Here is a 22,627-nt window from a genome sequence, read left to right as displayed (position 1 = left end):
AGCAGATTGCTCGCATGTTGCTCATTCAGTGAAGTTTTGCGAACAGCCTACTCGCTCGCGTTTGTTTTTGTTGGTTGTGTCGAAGTAGTTCCTGGCCACGCAGTTTCTCAACTTCGCTTGACTCGCCACCGAAACGGAAGATGGCTGATCCACCCGCTGATCATAGGCAATGCACGACGTTGCCGGTGAAAAGAAAGCGCACTGCTATACATTTGGAAACCAAGTGCTTTTTACCAATAAGACGATTGTTTCGAACGTGCTTTTATCAGATAGCGACGACGGCAGCGATGACGCCGTTGGGCAGGCTGCCTCAACGTGTTGTCCTCATACGAGCATGCCAAAGGTCCTTTGAAGTTAAGGAGCATTAACTTTCAAAGGCACATTAGTTCAAGGGATATGTGTCAGTGCTACACAGTCTCCAGATGGTCTCCGTCGAAGCTTTTAACAGAAACCGCAATGTGTCCTTATCGCTGCCTTCACCTCGAAAGTAATAAAGAAATATGGCCCAAATGCATCTTATAATAAATTTGTCATATTTTTTTAAGCAATATTTATTTTTCCTAATATACAGAAACATCAAAACAAAATGCACGCGCAGTAAAGGCATTACTTTACCAAATACAGATGTATTTATTGTAATGATGGCCACCATGTGTGCTGCTTCATACACCGCATGTTGGCGTCGATTATTCGTCGTTGCCCTTGCTTCAGCTGCTTTGTTTCATTCCTTGTGTGCTAGGCAGCGGTAGGTACGCGTAAACATGGTAAAATAAGGAGCTACAAAACAAAAGTGACGAGGGAAGACGCGCAGAAAAAAGCCGAGGAGACAGATGCTTAGCAGCCGCTCACCAAAGAACAACATCACACATGGCACCCGTGTTGTGTCGATGTTGCTGCTGATGACAGGCCGTGTCGGCGCTGCTGTACCGGCACGTTCATGATGGAGATTGTGGGTTTCCCAAAAGTGTTTAGTACTTTAGTAATAATAGTACTTATAAGCTTGTTCTGAAGAGGTAAAAATTGAACTTCCATATTTTTATAGATTTCTTTTCTGCTGTCGGATGCCCTCTAGGCTCGAGAGTATTCCCTTGAGGTTTCAAAGGACGAACGCACATTCCTTTGACTCAAAGCTCCCTTCCAGTAGGGCTCCTTTGCTGTGCCTGTGTGACAGCGCACATTCTCCCTTGAAGTAAAGGATCTTTGGTTCAAAGGACTTCAAAAGTGCCCCTGTGACTGGGGTACAGGCTTCGTTTTCGTGAGGAACCTTCCGCTGCACTACATGGAGCGCTTCGATACCTTGGAGAAGGATTTCGGCAAGCTTCGCGTAAACCATGCATGGCTGATGGACACAGGCTTTTCTCGTGCAAGCCAGTGAGATGTACGTGGTAAGATGCTTGTGGCGATCTCTCCTCAGTGTCTGTTCTGGATTTCTCAAGCTGACAGGCTGCCACTTCAGCCTTCTCGTAATTTTTAAAAGGCCCCTTTTGGGTCCACCAACGCGATGCCTCGGCGGTGCTCGCATATCGCTTGCCACCCGTAACACCTCTTTGCAGTTGTTATAGCTGTGCCATTCTTTAACGCGACAGCTGCGGCTTGTTACACACGATTGGAGCGCCCAGGAAGCAGTTAAACGAGTGAACACAATCGGCAGCTGGGCAGAGGAAGGTGGTGGAAGGGGCACTGGCCTCCCTGTCTATACGTCGTTAGGATGGATAGTTGGGCGTGTTGGTTAAGCATGATCTGAAGTGAAGGCGCTAAAACGACGGAGGATAAAGAAGAAACACACACACACACAGGGCGCCTATTTTTTAGCGCCTTCACATCAGATCATGTCTATATGTTTTTCTGATATCAGCTCTGCAATTTCCTTATTTTGTTTCATGCAACCTGGTTATAAAATTATCGGTTACAACAGTGGAATTTTCGTGGCACTTGAATATTATTATAAGTGGGTTCGACTGTATAACTTGTGGTGATTAATACTCCAGTCACAGGGGTGAAGTTGGTGCCCCTTTGAGCGAGTGCACTTTGCCATTAGCGTCATTCACTGGCTGTGGTGTGCATGTGCCAGTGAACGTGTTCAATGAACTCACTTTGCTGCACTGAAGCGAGTAGCCTAAATAGCAGTGCTTTAAGAATAAATAAATAAAACACTCAAGGCAGAGTTAAAGTCACTTTCTTGTGATTTACCCCTTTCAGTGGCAGCCTCTTTTGAATGTACCGCACCCACACCATTGCGATTTTTTTCTCAGAAATCTTAAAACGAGCATGTTTCAGAAGTGGAAAAATGCACGATAATGACAAACACTCTCAGAGTGTGGTCCTCACTATAGAGTGGGCAATGTATCGGTATGTCATGGTTACATGGTAGGGAAATGTACCAGTATGTAAGTGACACTGAAAGCATTTGAGCCACCATTTACACCATTACCATTACACCTTGACCAACCACATTTTGGATATGTTTCCATCTTGTATGTGCTCAAAACAAATTGATGTGTTCATGTAATTATAGCATGGTGATGATGATTTGGTACTTTTTGGCAGAAGGGCCAGCTATGGCCCTCGTGTCAGGTATACAAAACTTCCTTGGATTAAATAGGATATCTTGCACCTGCCATGCTGTGTAGGTAGACTATGTAAATCAAAGCACTCTAATCTGGCGCTTCATGTTCCTTTTAAAAAAAAACCAAGGAGGAACTTCATACTCATACTAAAAATGCTAAAGATTTCTATTTTTCAGTGCAACTCCCTGTACTTCTTAAATCAAATCCTCAAGGATTCTGGACATCAATTTTACCTAGTGCAACGTGCAGTACCTCTTCCAAGATTATTGACGCTATCACTAACGACCCCACCGTAGTTTCAAATGCTGTTAACTCATACTTTCAATCTGTTTTCACCCTTGATAACCATGTAGCTCCAAAGTTTAGTTATGATGTACAAATTAATAAACTAGGCGACATTATAATAAGTTCTGATGGTGTCTTAAACCTTATCTTGAATCTTGACACTAAAAAGTATACCGGTTCGGATGGTATCCCAAATTCTTTCCTTTCAAGATACTCTCTATGGGCAGCGCAGTACCTTACTGTAATCTTCCAGAAATCCTAAGACTCTGGTGAAGTACCAACTAAATGGAAAACAGCCAAAGGAAACAGCTAATGGAAATGGCCTTTGAATAAATCAGGTGGTAACTTCTAAGGGCGATAGTTTGGGCTAGATAGTTTTCCATTTTAGATTGTGTGGTACAGCGCGAAGCAGGAACAAGGGACGTGAGAAAAAAATGAGGACGAGCGCTTGTCCCAATTTTTCTCGCGTCCTCTTTTAACTACAGGCTAATACCTCTCCCACCCCAGTCATGCAAGATGTTAGATCACATTATTCACAAACATAATCAAACTCCTTAACTCTAATCATGTTTTAACATCTGCCTATCATGGTTTTTATCGTGGTTCTAGCCCTAATGCAATTAGTCGATTTTGTTCATGATATCGCTTCTAACCTAGACATAGGTAATAAAATGGTTGCCATCTTTATTGACTTCACTAAAGTTTTTAACTCTGCGATTCATTCTAAACAACTGATAAACTTAAAACCATATTCAATTATCTGTCTTGTTTGTTGGATAGCCAGTTTTCTTCGTTGTTGCTCACAATTTGTTTCTTTTAACTAAGTGGAATCAACTCCCGTCTACGTTAAGTGACGCGTTCCTCAGGGATCCATATTAGGCTCTTTATTATGTCTATGTATTAATGATTTACCTCGTAGCATTTTAACTGAAATTAGACATTATGCAGATGACTGCATTCTTCAAATCTATGAACTCCATTGATGACCATCACCACCTTGCCCAATTGCTTATGTCTTTCTGCACTTGGTGCAAAACATCGCAAATGAACATCAACTGTTGGTAATAACAGTTGTGATGTCATTTGCCGATAGACAGAGCCCCCTCTCATTCAATTATTCTCTGGATGGCATCCAACTTAGAGTGTCTCATTATTAGTACTTAGGTGTCATTCTAACAGAACATCTTTCCTGGTCTAAACACCTCAAATATGTAAACAGGAAAGCTCTAAAAAAATTAGGTTATTTGCGCCATACTTTAGCTGAGACCCTCACGATACTAAACTGGTATAACATAAAACGTTAATTAGCTCTGTTCTAGAATATGCACCTGTTTGGTTGCCCTACAAACAACGTGAAATAAACTCGCTCAATAAAGTTCAATGAAAATCTATCCGTTTCATTTGCCAAAATTACAGCTGTAGTTTCTCACCAACACACGCTCAACAACCTTTGAACAATGAGCCATTACTTTCACGTTATCGCATTGAAGCCTTAAAACTTTTATATGCAATTAATAACTCAACCTCTGGTATTTCTGATTGTAACTATATACCATTTAACTGATAAGAAAGGGGGTTAACCGAGGGGCCCGATTTTTATTAGTCATAATTTAAGCCAAAAAACACTGACACCAAGGACAACATGGGGGAGATTACTTGCGCTTAATAAATGAAGTAAGGAAAAGATAAATTATTGGAAATGAAAGTGGATGAAAATACAACTTGCTGCAGGTGGGGAACCATCGCACAACCTTTGCATTTCGCGTGCGATGCTCTACCAATTGAGCTACCGCGGCGCCGTTTCCTCATCCACTTTTTTTGGTATTTGTTTCCTAGTAGAACCCTGGGAGCGTTAGCCAGCGTCACCACTCAGAGACCTTGTCGGCAGATGTGGAACATCCTTTCATGTGGAACATCCATTCTGCCGCAGGCGTCACGAGAACATGATCTTTTTTGAGTGAAGGCAACTGATCAATAAACCCACACGTGCTACCTAAAGGCATCAGTGTTGCCGGATTCTAGACCCTCATTATGTAATAAACGAGAAGAAAGGGGGCTAACCGAGCGGCCCGATTTTTATTAATCATAACATAAGAAGCCAACAAACACTGACACCAAGGACAACATAGAGGAAATTACTTGCGCTTAATAAATGAAGTAAGGAAAAGATAAATTATTGGAAATGAAAGTGGATAAAAAACAATCCCACCTGCGGCAAGTTGTTCTTTCATCCACGTTCATTTCCATTAATTTATCGTTTTCTTACTTCATTTATTAAGCGCAAGTAATTTTCTCTATGTTCTCCTTGGTGTCAGTGTTTGTTGGCCTCTTATGTTATGACTAATAAAAATTGGGCCCCTCGGTTAACCCCCTTTCTTCTCGTTTATTACATAACGAGGGTCTCGAATCCGGCAACATTGATGCCTTCAGGTAGCATGTGTGGGTTTATTGACCGGTTGCCTTCACCCAAAAAAGATCACGTTCTCGCGACGCCTGCGGCAGAAAGGGTGTTCCACATCCGCCGCCAAGGTCTGTGAATGGTGGTGCCGGCTAACACTCCCAGGGTTCTACTAAGAAACAAATACCCAAGATAGTGGATGGGGAAACGGCACCACGGTAGCTCAATTGGTAGAGCATCACACGCGAAATGCAAAGGTTATGGGATCGTTCCCCACCTGCAGCAAGTTGTTTTTTCATCCACTTTCATTTCCATTAATTTATCGTTTCTTTATTTCATTTACTAAGCACAAGTAATTTCCTCTATATTGTCCTTGGTGTCAGTATTTGTTGGCTTTTTGTGATACAGCCACCAAATGACAGTGATGCAAAAAGCACTTGCTCAAAGTGTTACTAAATTTTCTCATCTGACTCGGGTATCCGAACGAGGAATGCCATTATAGGAAGCTTTTCGATAGAAACATATCTTCAGAAGGGTAGCAAATGCTTTTCAGCAACAAAAGAAACAATGGGCAGCAAGTGAAAAGCAGTTGCTGTCCTTGCAATGACAAGGAAACGTTGGCTTGGCGACATTCCTTGTCCCTGTGCTTAGAGCTGACGATTAAGTTTCCTCATGCTAGAATATGCTAGCCTCCTGGTTAGCTCACATGGTAGAGCGACCTTCCCAGGAAAGCTTCATCACCGAACCATGGCAAAATTTTTCAACTGTCAAGCTTACTTTCTGAGAAGCCATAAGGGTTTCCTTTGTAGCTTTGTGCTACACTCGAGTGGATGTCAATTTTTTTCCCTTTGATAAACCTTTCTCCACCGGGTGGGATTTTGCATAACTGATGTGCCACATTCCATGCTCTACCACTGTTAATCAGTTTTAAGCAGCTTCCGGTGACCCCCTTTCTTGTTTTGAAAAACACACTGCGAGTTCATGAAGCTAATTGGCACTTTCACTACATAAGGCAACCGACCTCCGTAACCACAACTTGAGAAGTAAACAGAAGTTGGTTTTTCACTTTCAAGTCATAATGGGCAACCACCTATCAAATAAGGCAGCCATATATGAGACATTGCAATCTTCACAAGACAATATAAGTAAATAAACTATTCTTAAAGGTGTGTTCTAGCCCTAGGTTTGTTTTTTGTTTTCTAAAAGCAGTACAACACAGGACGAAACCTTCTCGTGAATCGTGAAGAGTTTTCAATTTCCCTTGATTGCTGTACAGACATCCCAGCTTCTGTCTAGAGCACTCAAGCAGTGCTGCAGAGCCGAGAGTAAAAGCACAGCAACATCACAGTAACTCTCAATCGCACCTTGAACAGGTCAGAAATGCACAATTATTTCTTAGAATCATAGCGAAGAGCTTCGGCACTTTATACAGAGTGTACTTTTCGACTACTGCGTTATTGTTCAGCACTTTCTGAAATCTTGGCACACCATTTGTGCATGGCTTATTCCCACTGCAGTTGGCATTCTCATTTACACATCGTCTGTGGAGTGATAAATTTCTTTACATATTGCCTGGCAACTGAGCCCGCATGCAACGTACTGTTCTAGTAGAAAATGAATCATTGTGACAGACAGAACGGTACTTGCCAAGCGCGTCTTCAAGGTGTCCTGTCTCTACGAGAACGATGCCAATCCGAATCCACAATATAGGGCATTCCCATGCATACCACAGCGCAGCAGCGCCAGATTTCCCTCTAGGTAATGTAGTGAGAAACTCTATGATGGAACCCAGTGGCTAGTGATACGAAACTATAGACAGCTGAATCACCATGGAACCATAGATGGTCTAAGAAGAGGCTATCCACATTCAATTTACGTTCAGTACAGGCAGCTGCATCATCGTGCATGCGTCTGCACGGCAGTCGTAACTGAAGCCCTGCTACAACTGAACGGTACACGAGACAATTGACGCGAGCGCGAAAACCGGCGATGACCGGCTTGTCAAATAGCGCGCGCTGGCAGGCCCCCTAACTGCCGGGGAAACAACAGCCGAAGAATGATGGTGGCGAGCTTCGAGGCCGACTCCTCTGGTGTCTGCATTCCTCGGAGGGTGCGCATACAAGCACAGGCACATGTCGCGCTAGGCTAGCATCATACACAGCGAGTTCATCACCTAAGTACGCGCGCAATCGAGCCTGTGACACGTACGCTAGCAGACGACGCAACGAACGGGAAAAAAACCTTCGCCCTACTTTTTTTGACACTTCGGCCTCATCTCTGGCGTCGACGTGGTGGGAACTATCGGAATACACAGATGCAGAACACGGGAGGGCGTGTACCGCAGCAGCAGTAATCGCGTTTGCCAGGAAAAGGTGCGTGACGCTCCCCGCCAGAGATTTTCCCGACCATTGGCTCCAGGTCGTTTACCGCGAGGCGCTGTTCAGGAGAGTGCACCGGGGACCGCCTCCTCACGACACTGTGATCGGCTCCATCCGCTTGCCGCCACAAGTCCCACGCAATTGACAGATGCGGAACGTCGCAGGGTGCCTGCTACGCGGGCAAGCCTTCGGAGCAGGTGGCGCGACCCTAAGGTGCCGGGCCTGTGAACGGATGCGGCACGCACACATTCTCAGGGGATCGCGGCATGAACGCGAACCCTCGATGCAATAGGCAAGTAGAATAATGGGAGAGGCGTGCTGCGACAACTGCACGTCCGGCCTGTCAAATCGACATGCCCGACAAGCAACACCACCGCGCAGCCGGAGCCGAAACACAGCTCGCATATCCGACAACACTACATCGCCGCGTCGTGTCTGCGCTGAAATCGAGCCACGACGACTATCCGCTTGCAACGGATACGCGATGTAGCTGACTGGGCCTGGGAGTTTGCATCGGTACGCAGTGACTGCTGGCCCCGTTGCCCTCGTCGGCACTGGCACCTCAATCGGCCCATCAGCAGTACTACACGTCTAGGCCTAAGCGCAGCCCGTACTGACACATCGGGTCGCCGAAGTGGAGCTGTTGGGCCCGGCTAGAAACGCACTTCATTTATAACCGCAAAGCATCAACCTTCTCTGGCGACAACGAAAGCTACGACAGCGGCTCACCTTGACTATGCAGAGTTGAGCGTATCTGCTGTCGCCGAACAGGTGCAACACCACTTCACCACTTTGCCACAGCCACACGAACACACGCACGAGAAGTGGCACCGCGACGACAGCGGACCAAGTGGCAGTCGATTGGCTTATCTTTACCCACGTGACCAAAAGTGCGCCGTCACATTGGCCCATTCGTGTTTCAAACATCACTCTCATTCGTCAACATCTGCCACGTTGCGACGCACGCCCGAAATCCCTAGCGCGCATTTAGCTGCAAGGCTGCAATGTTTGGTGGTTTCGGTGTTGCAGTTTCGGTATCAACGATACTGTTGGCGTCGCGTACGCGAAGCGATGCGTCTCCTCCGAAGTGCGAAGAAAGTAACGGAGAATGGCCTAACGTCCTTATAATGTGAGTCGTTGTTTTTACACAAATAAGATGCTTTATTAAGCTGTACGTTGCAACATGACAAACTATTTCTTGTAGGATGGATACGATGAACATATCGAGTCCAAAAAAAAACATCATAATAATACCACATACGAAATAGATTTAATTACCTGCATACGCTTCAAAATAATTGTAGAGCTTCTCTTCTTTCTTTTTCCAGATGTATCTCTCAACTCGTGATCCTTGAAATTCGCTACCGAATAAAAAACCGCCCTTCCTGCGACCCGGTCGACGGAGTGGCAAGGGGGGGGTAAGCGTTATAGTGCCCTGTGGCGCTATTCTGGACATTCCGCCATTTTCTTCGGTGCGTGACGTAGGCGCGACGCAAACAAAATGGCGCTGGTGGCCCAGTTTTGCTTATGTAACGTGACGCCAACTTGACGTTTCGCCTAAGAAACTGAAAAGATGGCACTGAATGTAGCGTTACCAGTAAAGCAAAACAGTTTTCCTCCGCAGTAAAAATAAAGCAGCTATCTCAAAGCATAGGATTATTCCGTCGAAAACGCTTCTCGCTTCCGTCGTCTGCTGCGTACAAGCCGTCGTCTGCTTCAATAGCTGGGATGCATGTCCCCGGAAAATGGAATGAGTCATCGCATGGTTGGCGCCAATGCGCTTGTTTTCTTGCTTGAGACAACATGCGCGACCTACCAGTGGTGATGCGCGCACGTTCTAGGCCACGTCATCGCTATCTCGTGAAACGCAAGTGACTCAGCCCGACTCGGCTGGCTGAGAAACGGCCGAGTATCACCGATAGCGTTGCGCGCGCCAGAGATATCCACTAGCGCGACGCAAGCGCCGGCGCTGCCATCTCTTGTTCATTTCGCTGGTTACTCGCACCGAGGGAGGAAACTTCAAGGCGCCGCCTTGCGTACATTTCTTTTTATAAATTAGAAAGAGGCCGTTGTCATAACTTTTGATTGTGCAAAAAGGCATTAATCTTGATTACAATACAAATGCAGCAGTGAAAAGTGGACAACATTGCCGAAAGTTTGCAATGTTCAACCAATATTATTTCGTATAAACGCGTTCTTTTAAAAAATGATGGCCCCAAACACAAATGCCAACACCACCCGAGAGCGATGCAAATACTATGAGCACGCGTTATGAACAAAAGATTTTCGTGGTGCCAAACGACGGGGAAAATGTGGCGATACGCATTCCTCTCGGCTGCCATTGCATATGGCTGCTCATTAGCATAATTCGCGCGGCTCGTCGCAGCAAAAATTATGGCGGAAAATCTCAGCAATGGCGGCCCAGCGCAACGTCACGCATCGTCAAAATGACGTTTACGAAACAGCCCTTCCTGTGACGCTCCTCATGAGATATTCCTTCAGCCAATCAGCAAGCTGGCATGGCGCATATCTTGGATCGCCACCACATATTCGCGCAATTGCAGATGCATTGCACTGGCTTCTGCACGCTACCGCTCACATTCTTTTTGAAGCGCTAACATCCCATTATATCTGCCAAGGACGAAAAAAATGTATTAGTCCATAAAATTTGCAGCTCCACGTCACGTTTCGTCATCTTGATGAAAACGCAAAATTGCATTTTGCAATACATCCGCTTCCCGGCACAAATTTCAACATACGTGACCTCTCGACATCCAATCAGAGAGTAAACATGGCGGATAATGGCGGCCGTGCAGCCGCCATGCGTGTCCAGAATAGCGCCCCTGGTTCCAACGCTTAGGGCCCGAAACCGTTAGGTTCACCCAAGGAGGTTAAAGAAAATTGCTGGAGTGGAGGGGGCACCCGTCAAGGATGGATGGATGGAAGGTAGGAGCGTCCCCTTTGAAACGGGGCGATGGCAGTTGCCACCATGCTCAGATTTTTATTTTGCCTTTAATTTTTATCTGTGTTGTGTGTGATTGAATTTCTCGATTTTCTTTAAATACGTCTTCCTACCCTTTTAACCTTATGTCACCTCTCTGCTTTTGAGCCACCAATCCTCCAATCGCCTTTTGCTAATTTCCACCGCACCTTTATTTACATGACTATCATTATCTCTGAACCCTAGGGCCTCAGGAAGGGTGACTGTGGCCGCATCGACATCGGGGTTGATACCATCACATTTTAGTATGAGGTGTTCCATTGTTTCTACATATTTACCACACACAGTACATGTGTCTTCTTCTTCGTTAAATTTCTTTTTATAGCTCCGCGTTCTAAGACATCCTGATCTAGCTTCAAAGAGTAGGGCACTGCCTCTTGAGTTATCGTAAAACGCTTCCTTCCTGATCTGCTGTTTCCAGTATCGATATAGTTCTACACTATGCTTCTTTCCCATTGAGTTTATCCAATTTTTACCTTCCGCATTTTTAACCTGTCGTTTAATGCTCTGTCCTTTTTCGTCCTCGTGTCTGGCATACTTACTGGTTAGCTTTCTAGTTCTTTTCCGCCATTGTGAGTCAACGCTCTTTCTGTATAGGTATTTAAACACCTTAGCTGCCCACCTGTTATCATCCAATTTCCTCAGACGTTTTTCGTATAGGATTTTACTCTGAGCTTCCCGTGCTTCGAATGACGCCCAGCCCATATCTCCCTGTACTGCTTCGTTTGTGGTTTTCCCGTGGGCACCTAGTGCTAACCTTCCCACAGCTCTCTGATTTACCTCTAGTCTCGACTGAACCTCTGGCCTTAAACACAGGACCGCATTCCCGAAAGTAAGCCCCGGCACCATTACTCCCTTCCAAATGCCTCTCAGTACCTCATACCTGTTGTAACCCCACAATGCCTTATGTTTCATTATTCCGGCATCTCTTCGCCCTTTTGCTATTAGAGACTGTTCGTGCTTTTCCGTGTACATCTGCCCTTTGTTTATCCAAACCCCGAGATACTTGTATTCGGCCACTCGGGGTATTTCGTGGCCTTGTATTGTAAGCTCCTGATCAGTTGTATCGTTGAAAAATATCCCACCGGACTTAGCTGCACTAAAACTGAAACCTAAACTGTCTCCTTCGTCCCCACAGTAATTAACCAGAGTTTGCAAATCTTCCTGGCTATCTGCGAACAGTACAATATCGTCCGCATACATTAAACCCGGTACTCGTTGCTCAACAACCTTTTCGCCTAATCTGTACGACAGATTATACCCTAGATTGCTTCGTTGTAACCTTCTTTCCATGCTTATCATATAAAGCATGAACAGCAGCGGTGATAGAGGACAACCTTGCCTTAATCCTTTGTGAACCTCGACAGTTGTCGTACTCTTGATTCCTTCCCATGTTATTTCAACATTATTTTCTCGATATAGTTCCTGTAGAAAATCAATTACCTCATTACCGATACCTTCAGCTTTTAATATGTTCCACAGGAGTTCCCTGTTCACATTGTCGTATGCACCACTTATGTCCAGGAAGGCTAAATACAGAGGTCTATTTTCCGCCTTAGCTATTTCTATGCACTGGGTAAGCACGAACAGGCTATCATCTAAGCGCCTACCACTTCTGAACCCGTTCTGAAGTTCTCCAAGTATTCTATTACTTTCTACCCATGACTGCATTTTTAATTTCACCGCCTGCATCGTCAGCCTATATATAACTGATGTTATCGTAATTGGTCGGAAAGATTTTATGTTCTTCTTATCACCTTTTCCTTTATAAATCAAATTCATTTTACTCTGTTTCCAGCTGTACGGAATTTGCTTATTTGTTATGACTGCCTCCAATGCTTTTATCAGCGTTTCCTTGCTTCTTGGGCCAAGTTCATTAATTAACTTGATTGGAATTTCGTCTATCCCCGCGGACGTGCATTTTGGAACATTTGCCTCCGCCTTTTTCCAGTTAAGATTGGTCAATTCTAAGCTGTTTTCTATTATGCTATTCTGTGTTGCTCCCTCACTTGGGGCGATTACCCTATCGTCTTTTCTAAATGACTCTGCTATAACTGAACCAATGTAGTCCACAGCGTCATCTCCCTCTAAACAATTTCCTTCGGCATCGTGAATCTGTTCCTCTTTTCTGTGATTAGCTTTGCCCAGCCAGCTTATATGGTTCCAGAATTTTCTTGACCCCCCTTTAGTTGCATCGCGAGCTTCAGCTAGCCAGCGATCAGAGGACTGCTTTATTTTAGCCTGGACGAGGACCTGCACTTGTTGTTTCTTTTGTCGATAATATTCCCATTTTTGGCCTATTTCCTCTTCAGATAACTGCGCCCTCTTTGCTTCTCTGTGTTCCCGAGATGCCCACCGTCGTTGTTCGATGGCCTCTCTAATTTCCTTATTCACTTCGTGGCTTCCCCGTTCCTCTCCAGCGGTTTACTCCTTTTACCTCTTTTGTGAGGAGTGAAGCTGCCGCGACGCCATCTTGCGGGGGGCAGAAAGCGAGCCACTCTCGGCAGCGCGCGCCCAGTGTGTAAATGTATTGGTGCATGTTTACACGAAGAAGTGCTGCTTATTCACATGCACAGCACGTAACACGACCGGAACAAGCATGGTTGGTTCACAGGGGTAGCACACTCTCAAGTTCAACAAATGGCCACAGAGGGCGAAAAAATCGACCGCGCGCCGCTGCTAACAAAGCCGACGTAGTAGCATCACTTTCGGGATTCGTTCGTTAGTTCCAACATTTCCCGGCAGAGGCGTCGTAATAAGCGCAATTTTATCTTACAAACTTTCTCTTACAATTACCGAAGCATTTCCTTTTACATAAAAACAGGGCAAAATTATCATTGCTAATTAGATATTGTGCTCTTTGTTAGTAAGTTTATTGTTTCTTCGCCATTATAAACGCAAATAGCGTTCAGCATCATCGATCTTTCACGTGACCTCTGGCCTGGATTTAAAATTTTTACCGGTATTTCCGAGTGCACGGCGGCACGGATTCATTCGTTCGTACACTCAAGACTGCTTTGTTTCTAAAACTAGTTTCTTGCGCTTCGATGTCTCGCGTTATTTAACTTGGGGTGAAGTTACGTGTTTGCAAGCGGACATGTAAGCCCGGCAGTTGGGTTTCGGTCGTGAGCCATTCGGAACAGGTCTGCATCGAAACGGGAGCTGGATTTTGCTGCGGCTGACAACGGCAATAACGGTGAGTCGTTTAACACCGCTGCTTGAATCGTTATATAATATCCGTGTCATTACCTTCCAGGCGGGCACAAGTTAACGAACTAGATCCTGCATTACATATGGGCAGTGAGGATCTCAGTTGCTGTTTCCTAAATAAACCTTTACTTGCGAGGCTGTCGTTTGGTTTACACACACAACCAGGAAAGAAAGAGCGATATCGGAACGCGCGTCTCATTTTTCATGTTATTGTAGCCGTGGTTGTAGGTGACTGAGTAGCCTTATCAATATACATATTAAACATTTTTTTCGAGTCGGCCGGCAACGTCTTTCGTCCACAAAACCGAATAATCCTTTGGTAAAATAAAGTGAAAGTACAGAATTTAATGTATTAAACAGTTGCAAGCATGATAATTCGCCCATATTTCGTACTTGTTGGTTCCAAATGTTCTTGCTGTTCAGATTGGTTTACCGTAGGGCATTTATTTTTGCAGTAGTGAAGCGGTGCATCACGTTCGTGCAGAAAAATAATGCATCAGTTCTAATAGCTTGATGACTTTCATGCATTTGCTTGTGGAACTAGCAGTGTGATCACTTCTAGTGTATAAATGAACCCACAAATGTTCTCATTTGTGATCTTAATAGTACTTGCACTGTTGACATGCATTGTAGTTAGGCAGACATCAATGTTATGGACAACAGCAATATTTATTTAACATGCTGCTTAAGCACCCTAGAACAGACAGTGTACATTTGCATGTGTTCTGTAGTCGCAAATCATTACAACATATATGTCACACCTTTTTGCATTTTAAAACTTTGCTTTTTCAATTTCTGATTCAGTCAAAATTTCTGTTCCAGACATGCAGTAATGAAGACGGCACCAGTATAAAGCAACACACTCCACGCACTAAACAGAAGCTGCTGCCTGCTACAACAAGGTCATTGTGTGGACATTGGCTACTACTACAAGGTAAACAACACATGGTTCAGAAATAAATATGTTTGATATATGCTGTATTGGCTTGCTGTTTGCAGCAGATATGAATGTTTGTTCATATTTATGGTTCAGTATAATTGGTTCGAACATATAAAACACACATAAATTTGGCTAATCTGTGCTGTATCTCATGTGTCACCGTTTTGCCTCAACAGAGTCTATGCCAAGCACATCTTGGTCATCACAGGAGCTCCTATCTGCGCCAACAGGAAGGGGCTGGAGCCGAATTTGCAAGGCTTTTACACCAAGAACAAAGAAGCACATGCAGAAGAATATGAATGAGATATCAAGTCTGCAGAGGACTGTGTCAAGACTGAAAAGAGCTTCAGCCACCATTCCACCAGCACGGACATTTGGTTGAGTCATCCAGGTAACTCAAAAAGGACTTTCTAGAAATTCTTCGTCTTCAGGTGCACCTGCAACATCTGACCAAGCACGGACGACGCTGGCCAAAAGATTGAGTTCCATCAGTTTGCCCTTAATCAGCTTCCTAGCCATGTTAATTCCGTTTGTGCCAAGTGTAATTTTTCTTCTATAAATGCAAGCTTTCTCATTGCCCATTTTTGTTAGAGGTCATTCATCCTCATCCAAATATAAAGGTCAACCGATTCTTCGCTGATACTTAATACCAGTCACTGTCTAGCAGCCTAACATATCTGTAGCAGTATCTTCTAGTGTATGTTGTCATGCGCAATTCCTCTCCTGAAATAGCTGATGCAGCATCGGCATGCGTCTTGCATTAACCTATGCACATGTGCTATGCACCATTTTACTTTTCTTGATGTTTTTAGCGTTCAATGCTTGCAGAGCAGAGTGGCTTCTCTCTTGAATGCAAGCTTTGTCATTTTCCGTATTCCTAGTCTCGTTGATGATTGCTCCTCTTCCTTGATAGCCTGGGTCTTTGTGCAAGCTACAGTGAAGTGATTGAGTGCAGAATCTGGTTTTGCTGCCACACTTCGCTGTGGTAACTGTGTTACGTTTCTCAGATGTGGGGGCCTGGTCAGTTGCATTGGTAAGCAGTCCCTCGAGGTAAGCATTTGCTCCTGCAGTCCGCAAAGCGACATAGACTCCCAGTATACACACACCGTAACTGGTGCGCCCCGTTCGTTCTGGCCTGCTGCAGTAATGGGCAAATTGTGCTTGTGGCTTACCTCGGCCATGATTTGCTCAAAACGGAGACCAGCATATGTGCTCACATGGTTCGAAGTGTATGAAGTTGATAGCCGTATGGGTGGAAAGGCCCGCAAGAATGGCTGCCGAAGGTGATGCCCACAAAAGCGACTTGTCCACATTGCGACAAAGTGTGAGCCACACATAGCAGCCCCCGAAAGAAAATAAATGTGCACGTTGGAAAGGAGTTAACGCTAAAATGCCGGGTAGTCCATGTCGCTGTGTTGGTTGCGGCAGCAGATGCCTGCGTCACCTGATTGCTTCGCAATGGAAGTTGCTCATCTTCAACGGCAACTGTTGGTTCAAACAGGTGCGAGACTCTGTCCAATCTGTTTGTACCGCAGGTTGTCGCTCGTTACCAGACCACCACATGTGACAAAGGCAAGCATTATGCCGTAAGATGGTTCGTAGCCAATGTATAATGTATTGTCTGAACCTCATGCGGTGACTGATTGCTGTTTAATCTTGCTGTTATGCCACTTGGTTACGGTTGCAGTTTTATGTTTTTCGAATATTGCGGCCTGGTCGGTTGCACTGGGAAGCAGCCTCTCGTAGTAAGCATTTGATCCTGCAGTCTGCACAGCGACATAGACTCCCAATTTACGCACACCGTGATTCGTGCTCCCCGTTCACCCTTTCCTGCTGCAGCCATGGGCAAATTGTGCCTCTGGCCTTTCTCGGCCGCGATTAGGCATGAACGGAGACCAGCATACGTGCTTACATAGTCCGATGCGTATGAAGTTGATAGCCAGATGGTTGGAAAGGCCCGCAAAAGTAGCTGATGGAGGCGATGCCCACGAAAGCGACTTGTCCATAGTGAGACAATGTGAGACAGCAAGTGTGAGCCACACATTAGCGGCCCCCGAAAGAAAAGAAACGTGCAGGTTGGAAAGGAGTGAATGGCTAAAATCTGGGGTAGCCCATGTCGCTGTGTAGGCTGCGGTAGCAGATGCCTGCGTCTCCCGATTGCTTCGCAATGCAATTTGGGCATTGTTAACGGCGACTGTCGCTGCAAACAAGTGGCACACTCTGTCCAATATGTTTCCGCTGCTGGTTGTTGCTCGTTAACCTGACCACCACGTGCGACGACGGTGAGCCGTTTACGAGCTCGCGTCAATGATTCCAGCGTATCTCGACATGCAAACTTTATTTCTGCTATTGCACGAGAATGTACACTGCTTGTCTTCTGCCAATAAAGTCGCGCGTTCTGTTCACTCACTTGTGGCTTGTTTGTATGGGCGTCAGTAGAGGCTCTTGGCAATTAGAACGCACCACCTACGCGGCAGCGAAGGCATTGAGGCATGCCGCATAGCCTGCAGGGGAAGCACGGCGCGTACCAGCGTACGCGACCGGCAAAAAACGGCCAAATTGAATTTTGCTCTAAAAAAAAATTGTGCACTTTCGCTTCCGGTTTGAGCAACGTCATCTGGCGTCCCCCAAAGTAAGTTCCATGCGCTGCCGCTGCTTATTTTCGAACCACGGCGGAAGGTACAGTTTCCCTTCTCTAAGTTTGTTCTTTATTCTATGGGTTCATGCGTGGCTTACGGTTGCACAAACTGTGTGAAGATAACGCCAGGAGTTTTTATAGGCCGTGTCTGCTGTGCCCGGGGCACAGCAGACGAAAGGTGCCCGAAATGTCTACGTTCACCTATGACGTCACGTCCGCTATAACCCATGATGTCACATCCGCTCATTTTCATGGCGGCCGTCTTACGGAGCCGGCTGCGCTGCGAAACGGTCCGTATTCCCTGCCCACTTAGAGCGTGAGTAATTCATCTTTCCACGCTATATGCGTGTAATAAAGGATTGGGGCTGTGAGCAGTTTGATGCGTTACCATTAGGTACCTTGTGCGCATATTTTGCCTCCTGGCCGCGTCAAATTGCAGCCGGCATGTGGAATGGGCCGTGGCTGCTCATGTGAGTGGTATTGCCTCCGTCAGGATCGTCAGTGCGTGCACAGAACCATTCAGTAGTCTGGTTCAGGGAGGATGCGCGAAAGAACGAGGACGTAAGAAAACACTGGCATGACGAGCTGTTCCGTCAGATCGCGTTACATCGCGCTTTTTTTCTAAGACCATCTCGCTCGAGCGAGAGGATCTTAGAACAGCATTACTACTGCTTTTTTACAGCTTTGCTGCTGCTCATTTAATCGTCACCTGCATTCTTTTAATAATACAAATGACATCGCTGCGCGGAAGAGCGTCTCTTGAAGTTTCCAAACAATAGCCAATGCCGCCGTGCCTGCTGCATACACGCTTGCTTTTCCTAACGCAGTTAAGACGCGGCACTAGCTCTGCTACTGCGTGATACAGGGTCACTGTGATAAGAAAATTAAAAAGAACAAACGAAATTAAGGCAGAAAATGTCAAACGTCGCCAAGCGTGATAGACGGACCTGCCTCGCTAGATGAAGAAATCGGGGTCCTGAAGTCAGCTTCGCCGCAGTAGACTAGTGTTACGCACTGAAGCATGTCAGAACTGAAGAGTGACCGCTTTCACCGACATAAATAATATGTGTTCCGTAATGATGTACGCGTGCACCTGCCGTCTCCTGTTACATTACGCGCGCCGAGGCGCCTAAGTGTACTGGCCGGCCTTCAGCGCTATTTCGGACGTGGCTGTGATGCTTTGAACCGTTGGTTCGTCGACCTCGTAAGCCAGTTAATGTTTACACGGCCATTTTTTTCTGAGCTGTTGATTTCTTCCATAACAGCTACGTAATTTCGTAGTTTCCTGTTCAACTGCTTTGGTCATATGCGAGTCAAGGTTGTTCTCTTTAGCCGAGCGCAGTTTTCGAAAGCGAAACGACGCTTTTGCGTCAGCATATAGTGCCGTCGCCCATTTACAACACAGTCAATCAATGTAATTTTGTATGTCACTGGGAAACCGCCGAACGCAGGGAACTCACTCGCATGCGGGGAACTGCATAACTAGCCACGGGATTACCGTGCCTCTTGGGAAGCTGCTTTGCATCAAAGGCCAGGTACCCTTGCTATGATTCACCGCAAAATATTTTGTATGTCTAACCGCTTAACATATTTGTATTGCGGTGAAGCTAACCTTACGGAACCGAATTTCGCAACGCTTTTTAGACTCCTGCATCTCTACCAGCCACTACCAAACGCTTGTCGGTACGTCTCTTGGCAAAGGTCCAGGTAAATCTCGCCCTGTTTGGAGTTGGGGGGACTCACGTATATGAAAACTGCCAAGGAAAGCAGTTGCCCTGATGAATTCACGCTCCCCTGTCGAAACATTTGCACCAGCCTGTTCGACCACCGTTATCACCGCAACATATTTGTGTGTTGCGGTGAAGCATGCCGATATTGGGAAAGAGTTACGTGAATCTGGAATGTATGGTTTCTGTCAGCGACGAACCTAATGTTCTACTCTCATCCCTAATGTTCTACTCTCATCAAAGCAGATTTTCGTGGCAGGATGCATGATGTCTTGAGAACTTTTGTTGGCTAAAGCCATACACACCAGGTTAGCTCTTGTCACAATAATACGCTTTACCGCAATACACAAGAGGCCCCGCTGCAGGACACGCCCGCTGTAGTTAGCCAAAACCTTATGTGATGGTTCACTGCAAAATACCTCCTGTATTGCGGTGAACCGTAATAAAGCACATTTGTCAGTTTAGAATGTAAAGACCCTTGCCCTTCGCTTTTGTAATAATATGACTCAGTTTAATGAGAACATGTATTCACTGCTAAACACATCCACATTGAAATGGAGATATGAACACTGATGGCCGCCTGTATGATGTTTTATCCCTTTACTTTTTTGTGTACCTGTCACGCTGCCATTACTAAATTTTCTTGTACTTTGTTAGGTGCTGACGTACATAACATTACAGCCACTGTGTAATTAGTGTTGAAGGACCAGTGTGATGACTTTACTCAAGAAAGGTTTGGGTTATGTTGTTGTGAAGGCTTTTTTTTTTTAGACGTAGCTTTCTGAGAAGAAATCAGATGTCAGGAAATAGATCTCAATGGCACAGTAATCTTGGCTGCCTTTTGCTCAAACATGCCCTAGACATAATTGAGTGATTTGCACTTGCAACTGGACAGCAGCCGTAGCTTGCTTGGGAGACCAGTGATATGGCATATTTTATCAAACTAGGTGACACATAGCATTACCAGTCCGAATAGAGACCTGTTTAAATTTTTGTCACCTTTAACACCTACATTTTCGACCATGAATTCAGAAAAATCTGTAGCACATTTATAACCTAGATTTTAAATGCTGTATAAGTTGGCTTCTTGTTCACTGCAGCTGTGCTCGGGTTCTGTCCAAACGGGAGAGCACTTCTGCACAGCTTATTAGGGAATATTCTTATTTACATACCTTCTTTTTATTTATCTCGCCTACAATCACAATCAAATGTTTATGGCACATGAATGTGCTGTGCATGAATCTAACTTACAGTGCCATGCTCAACAGCACAGTGCATGTAGCTTGTGTTGGTTCATTCAAGCTAAGCATTGCTACAGCCTTTAACTGTAGGTATCATGGTATGAGAGCAGAGAAATGGATATGCAAAGACAGTTGGGCACATTGAGACATCTTTGTTGTGTGTGAAAAGGTGACAGATACACAATATGGGGAGAACGCATGCACTTTCATATTTTCTCGCGCACAAAAAAAGCCGGAGGAATAAGGTTTCTTCACTGTGCCATAGAAACTATATGTTTGCTCTCAAAGGTAATTCTGATTCATTGGATATGTTCCTGTGCTGTGTTTATTTTCTTGAGTGTGCTTTAGTTTTTGCACGTTAATGTTTCAAACTCGTTTTTATTTTCACAGACTGAACATCCCACGTCTTGGTTTGACTTCCTGGTACAGGATACTTGCACTTAGCATGGAGTGATGAAGCAGAGCAGTGTACTTTTATTAAATGTGCAGATTTTAGCAGTATAACAGCAGTTCATTAAAAAAACATGTGTGCTGAAAATAAAGTGTTCTTACCCACATTCCTCGTTGTCTATTTATTTATTTATTAATACTGTCAACCCTCATAGAGGGTCATAACAGAGAGGACAATACAATTACATAAATCAAATATGGACAATGTCAATGCACGTAAAGTTGCTTAACACTTGTCAATTCACAGTTAATAAGATGTTCACTTGAATGCTGTTCAGCACACTTCTGACATTTATCAAAATACGTACAATGAATATCAAGTCGCACATATCACTTGGCACTTCAAAACTAAATCGAAAACTCCCATAAATATGCCTCAGCAGCATTTTCAAAGTCGGTGACATCCTTTAGGCTAACAATAGCGTTTGGCAATTGGTTGCACATTTCTATTGCATCCAGGAAAAATGAGTATCGATGTGTATCACTGTTGGTATGGTCCGGCTTTATGACGTAGTCGTGGTTAGTTCGCGGGTATCTTTTGCCTGGAGCATGTAGATATTTGAGCTTATCAATCTTAAGTTGATCCTGCATTATTTGATAAAGCACCTTCAGCCTATATTTTTTCCTACGTACCTTAAGAAGATCGAATTTGCAACGCTGTAACATAAGCGTGACCGATTCCTTCCTTCGGTATGTCGAACAAATAAAACGCGCCGCCAGACTCTTTCCAACTTCCTCTTAAGCGTCACTTGATGGGGACTCCAAACGACGCTGAATATTCTAGTATCATCCTAATGAAGGCGGTGTATGCAATAAGTTTTACATTACGCGATGCACGTTCCAGTTTTTTTTTCTAAGAAAATATAACTTTTGATAGGCAGTTATGCAGACGTTATCTATATGTTGGTTCCATGTCAATTTTGCTCATATTCCTGTATTCTCTTCAGCAAAACCACTTATATGGGGAACTGATCATGATAAGTGCTCATGAGCATTTTAAAGAACAGCCTTGAACCCTACTCATGCACTGGTAAAATGTATAGATGCAGTGAAATTGAAACAGAAGGCAAAATAGCAAACATGATGCAGTATTTGTCAGACAATTATGTCGGCAATTTTTGCATAAAACGATTTACTTAGAGCATACTAGCACTACAAAGCACCCATCTTTTTTGTTAGGCACACATTACTACAAAGTCTTTAAAGGTGGCCACAAGAGAGATGCTGGCTTTAATGAGGAACTATAGAGGTTAAAGGCAGCCATGGAAATGTATTAAGAAATTATGCAATGCATAGCATTTACTCAGTTCATAGAGCTTCCAAAGTTGCCATAAGGCCTTGATAGCTGTGGATGAGGGAACAGTTGTAGCCCTATTTGGAGCATGAGAAATGAACATTAAGATCGAAACATAAGTAACAACTCGTAATGCAATTAAAAAATCTTGCTATACTTTTAAAAAGACAGTGAAATGAAATTAGTAACACAATTTCCTTGTCTTTTTACTTCATTTAGGCTCAATATACTTATTTTAGTAACACAAGAAAGCAGAGTGGTGAAGCACATAAAAAAAATGCTAGTCTGTTTTTATATTCTGTTTTCTCTAAATTCAAAGTTCAGTAAAGTTAACTTAGAAAGCTACGGTGAAGCCATTGCTTCAGCCTGTATGGTGCATAACAGCAGCAATCGCCAGCCTAACTGCTTGGGTTTACAGTGCCTTATTTGAATTGTATACCTTTTAAGTGCTGAGCTACTGGAAGATTGATTAAGGTGACCAACATGCTGAACCAGTAG

The 22,627-nt window shown here is 44.6% G+C and overlaps 2 protein-coding genes and 2 long non-coding RNA genes across 17 annotated transcripts in view; 3 read left to right on the top strand and 1 right to left on the bottom strand.

Annotated features, from left to right (window-relative positions):
• Positions 1-8,555, bottom strand: part of LOC126535675 (uncharacterized) — a 364,982-nt gene extending 356,427 nt beyond the window's left edge. For all 14 annotated transcript variants that reach the window (XR_011895591.1, XR_011895592.1, XR_011895593.1 and 11 more), the window contains exon 1: positions 8,358-8,555. Coding sequence is in view for 11 of the 14 variants with exons in the window: in XM_050182488.3 (XP_050038445.1) it covers positions 8,358-8,555 (198 nt within the window). In the remaining 3 variants the exon portion in view is untranslated. The remainder of the gene's footprint in view (positions 1-8,357) is intronic.
• Positions 8,556-10,475: 1,920 nt separating this feature from the next.
• The window catches only part of Enoph (enolase-phosphatase E1), a 260,291-nt gene continuing 248,139 nt past the window's right edge, over positions 10,476-22,627 (top strand). Inside the window, exon 1 of the mRNA XM_055073259.2 lies at positions 10,476-10,574. Within this exon, the coding sequence (XP_054929234.1) occupies positions 10,560-10,574 (15 nt within the window). The 5' untranslated portion in view covers positions 10,476-10,559. The remainder of the gene's footprint in view (positions 10,575-22,627) is intronic.
• Positions 14,500-17,184, top strand: LOC140219374 (uncharacterized). Its single transcript, XR_011895594.1, has 2 exons — positions 14,500-14,773; positions 14,956-17,184. It is a non-coding gene; the product is annotated as an uncharacterized lncRNA (long non-coding RNA).
• LOC129386035 (uncharacterized) lies at positions 17,740-20,942 on the top strand. The gene is made up of 2 exons (XR_008613522.1): positions 17,740-19,124; positions 20,776-20,942. It is a non-coding gene; the product is annotated as an uncharacterized lncRNA (long non-coding RNA).

The sequence above is a fragment of the Dermacentor andersoni genome, chromosome 7, assembly GCF_023375885.2.
Source record: "Dermacentor andersoni chromosome 7, qqDerAnde1_hic_scaffold, whole genome shotgun sequence".
In the NCBI taxonomy this organism is placed as follows: Eukaryota; Metazoa; Arthropoda; class Arachnida; order Ixodida; family Ixodidae; genus Dermacentor; species Dermacentor andersoni.
This window is presented reverse-complemented; position numbering and strand designations above follow the sequence as displayed.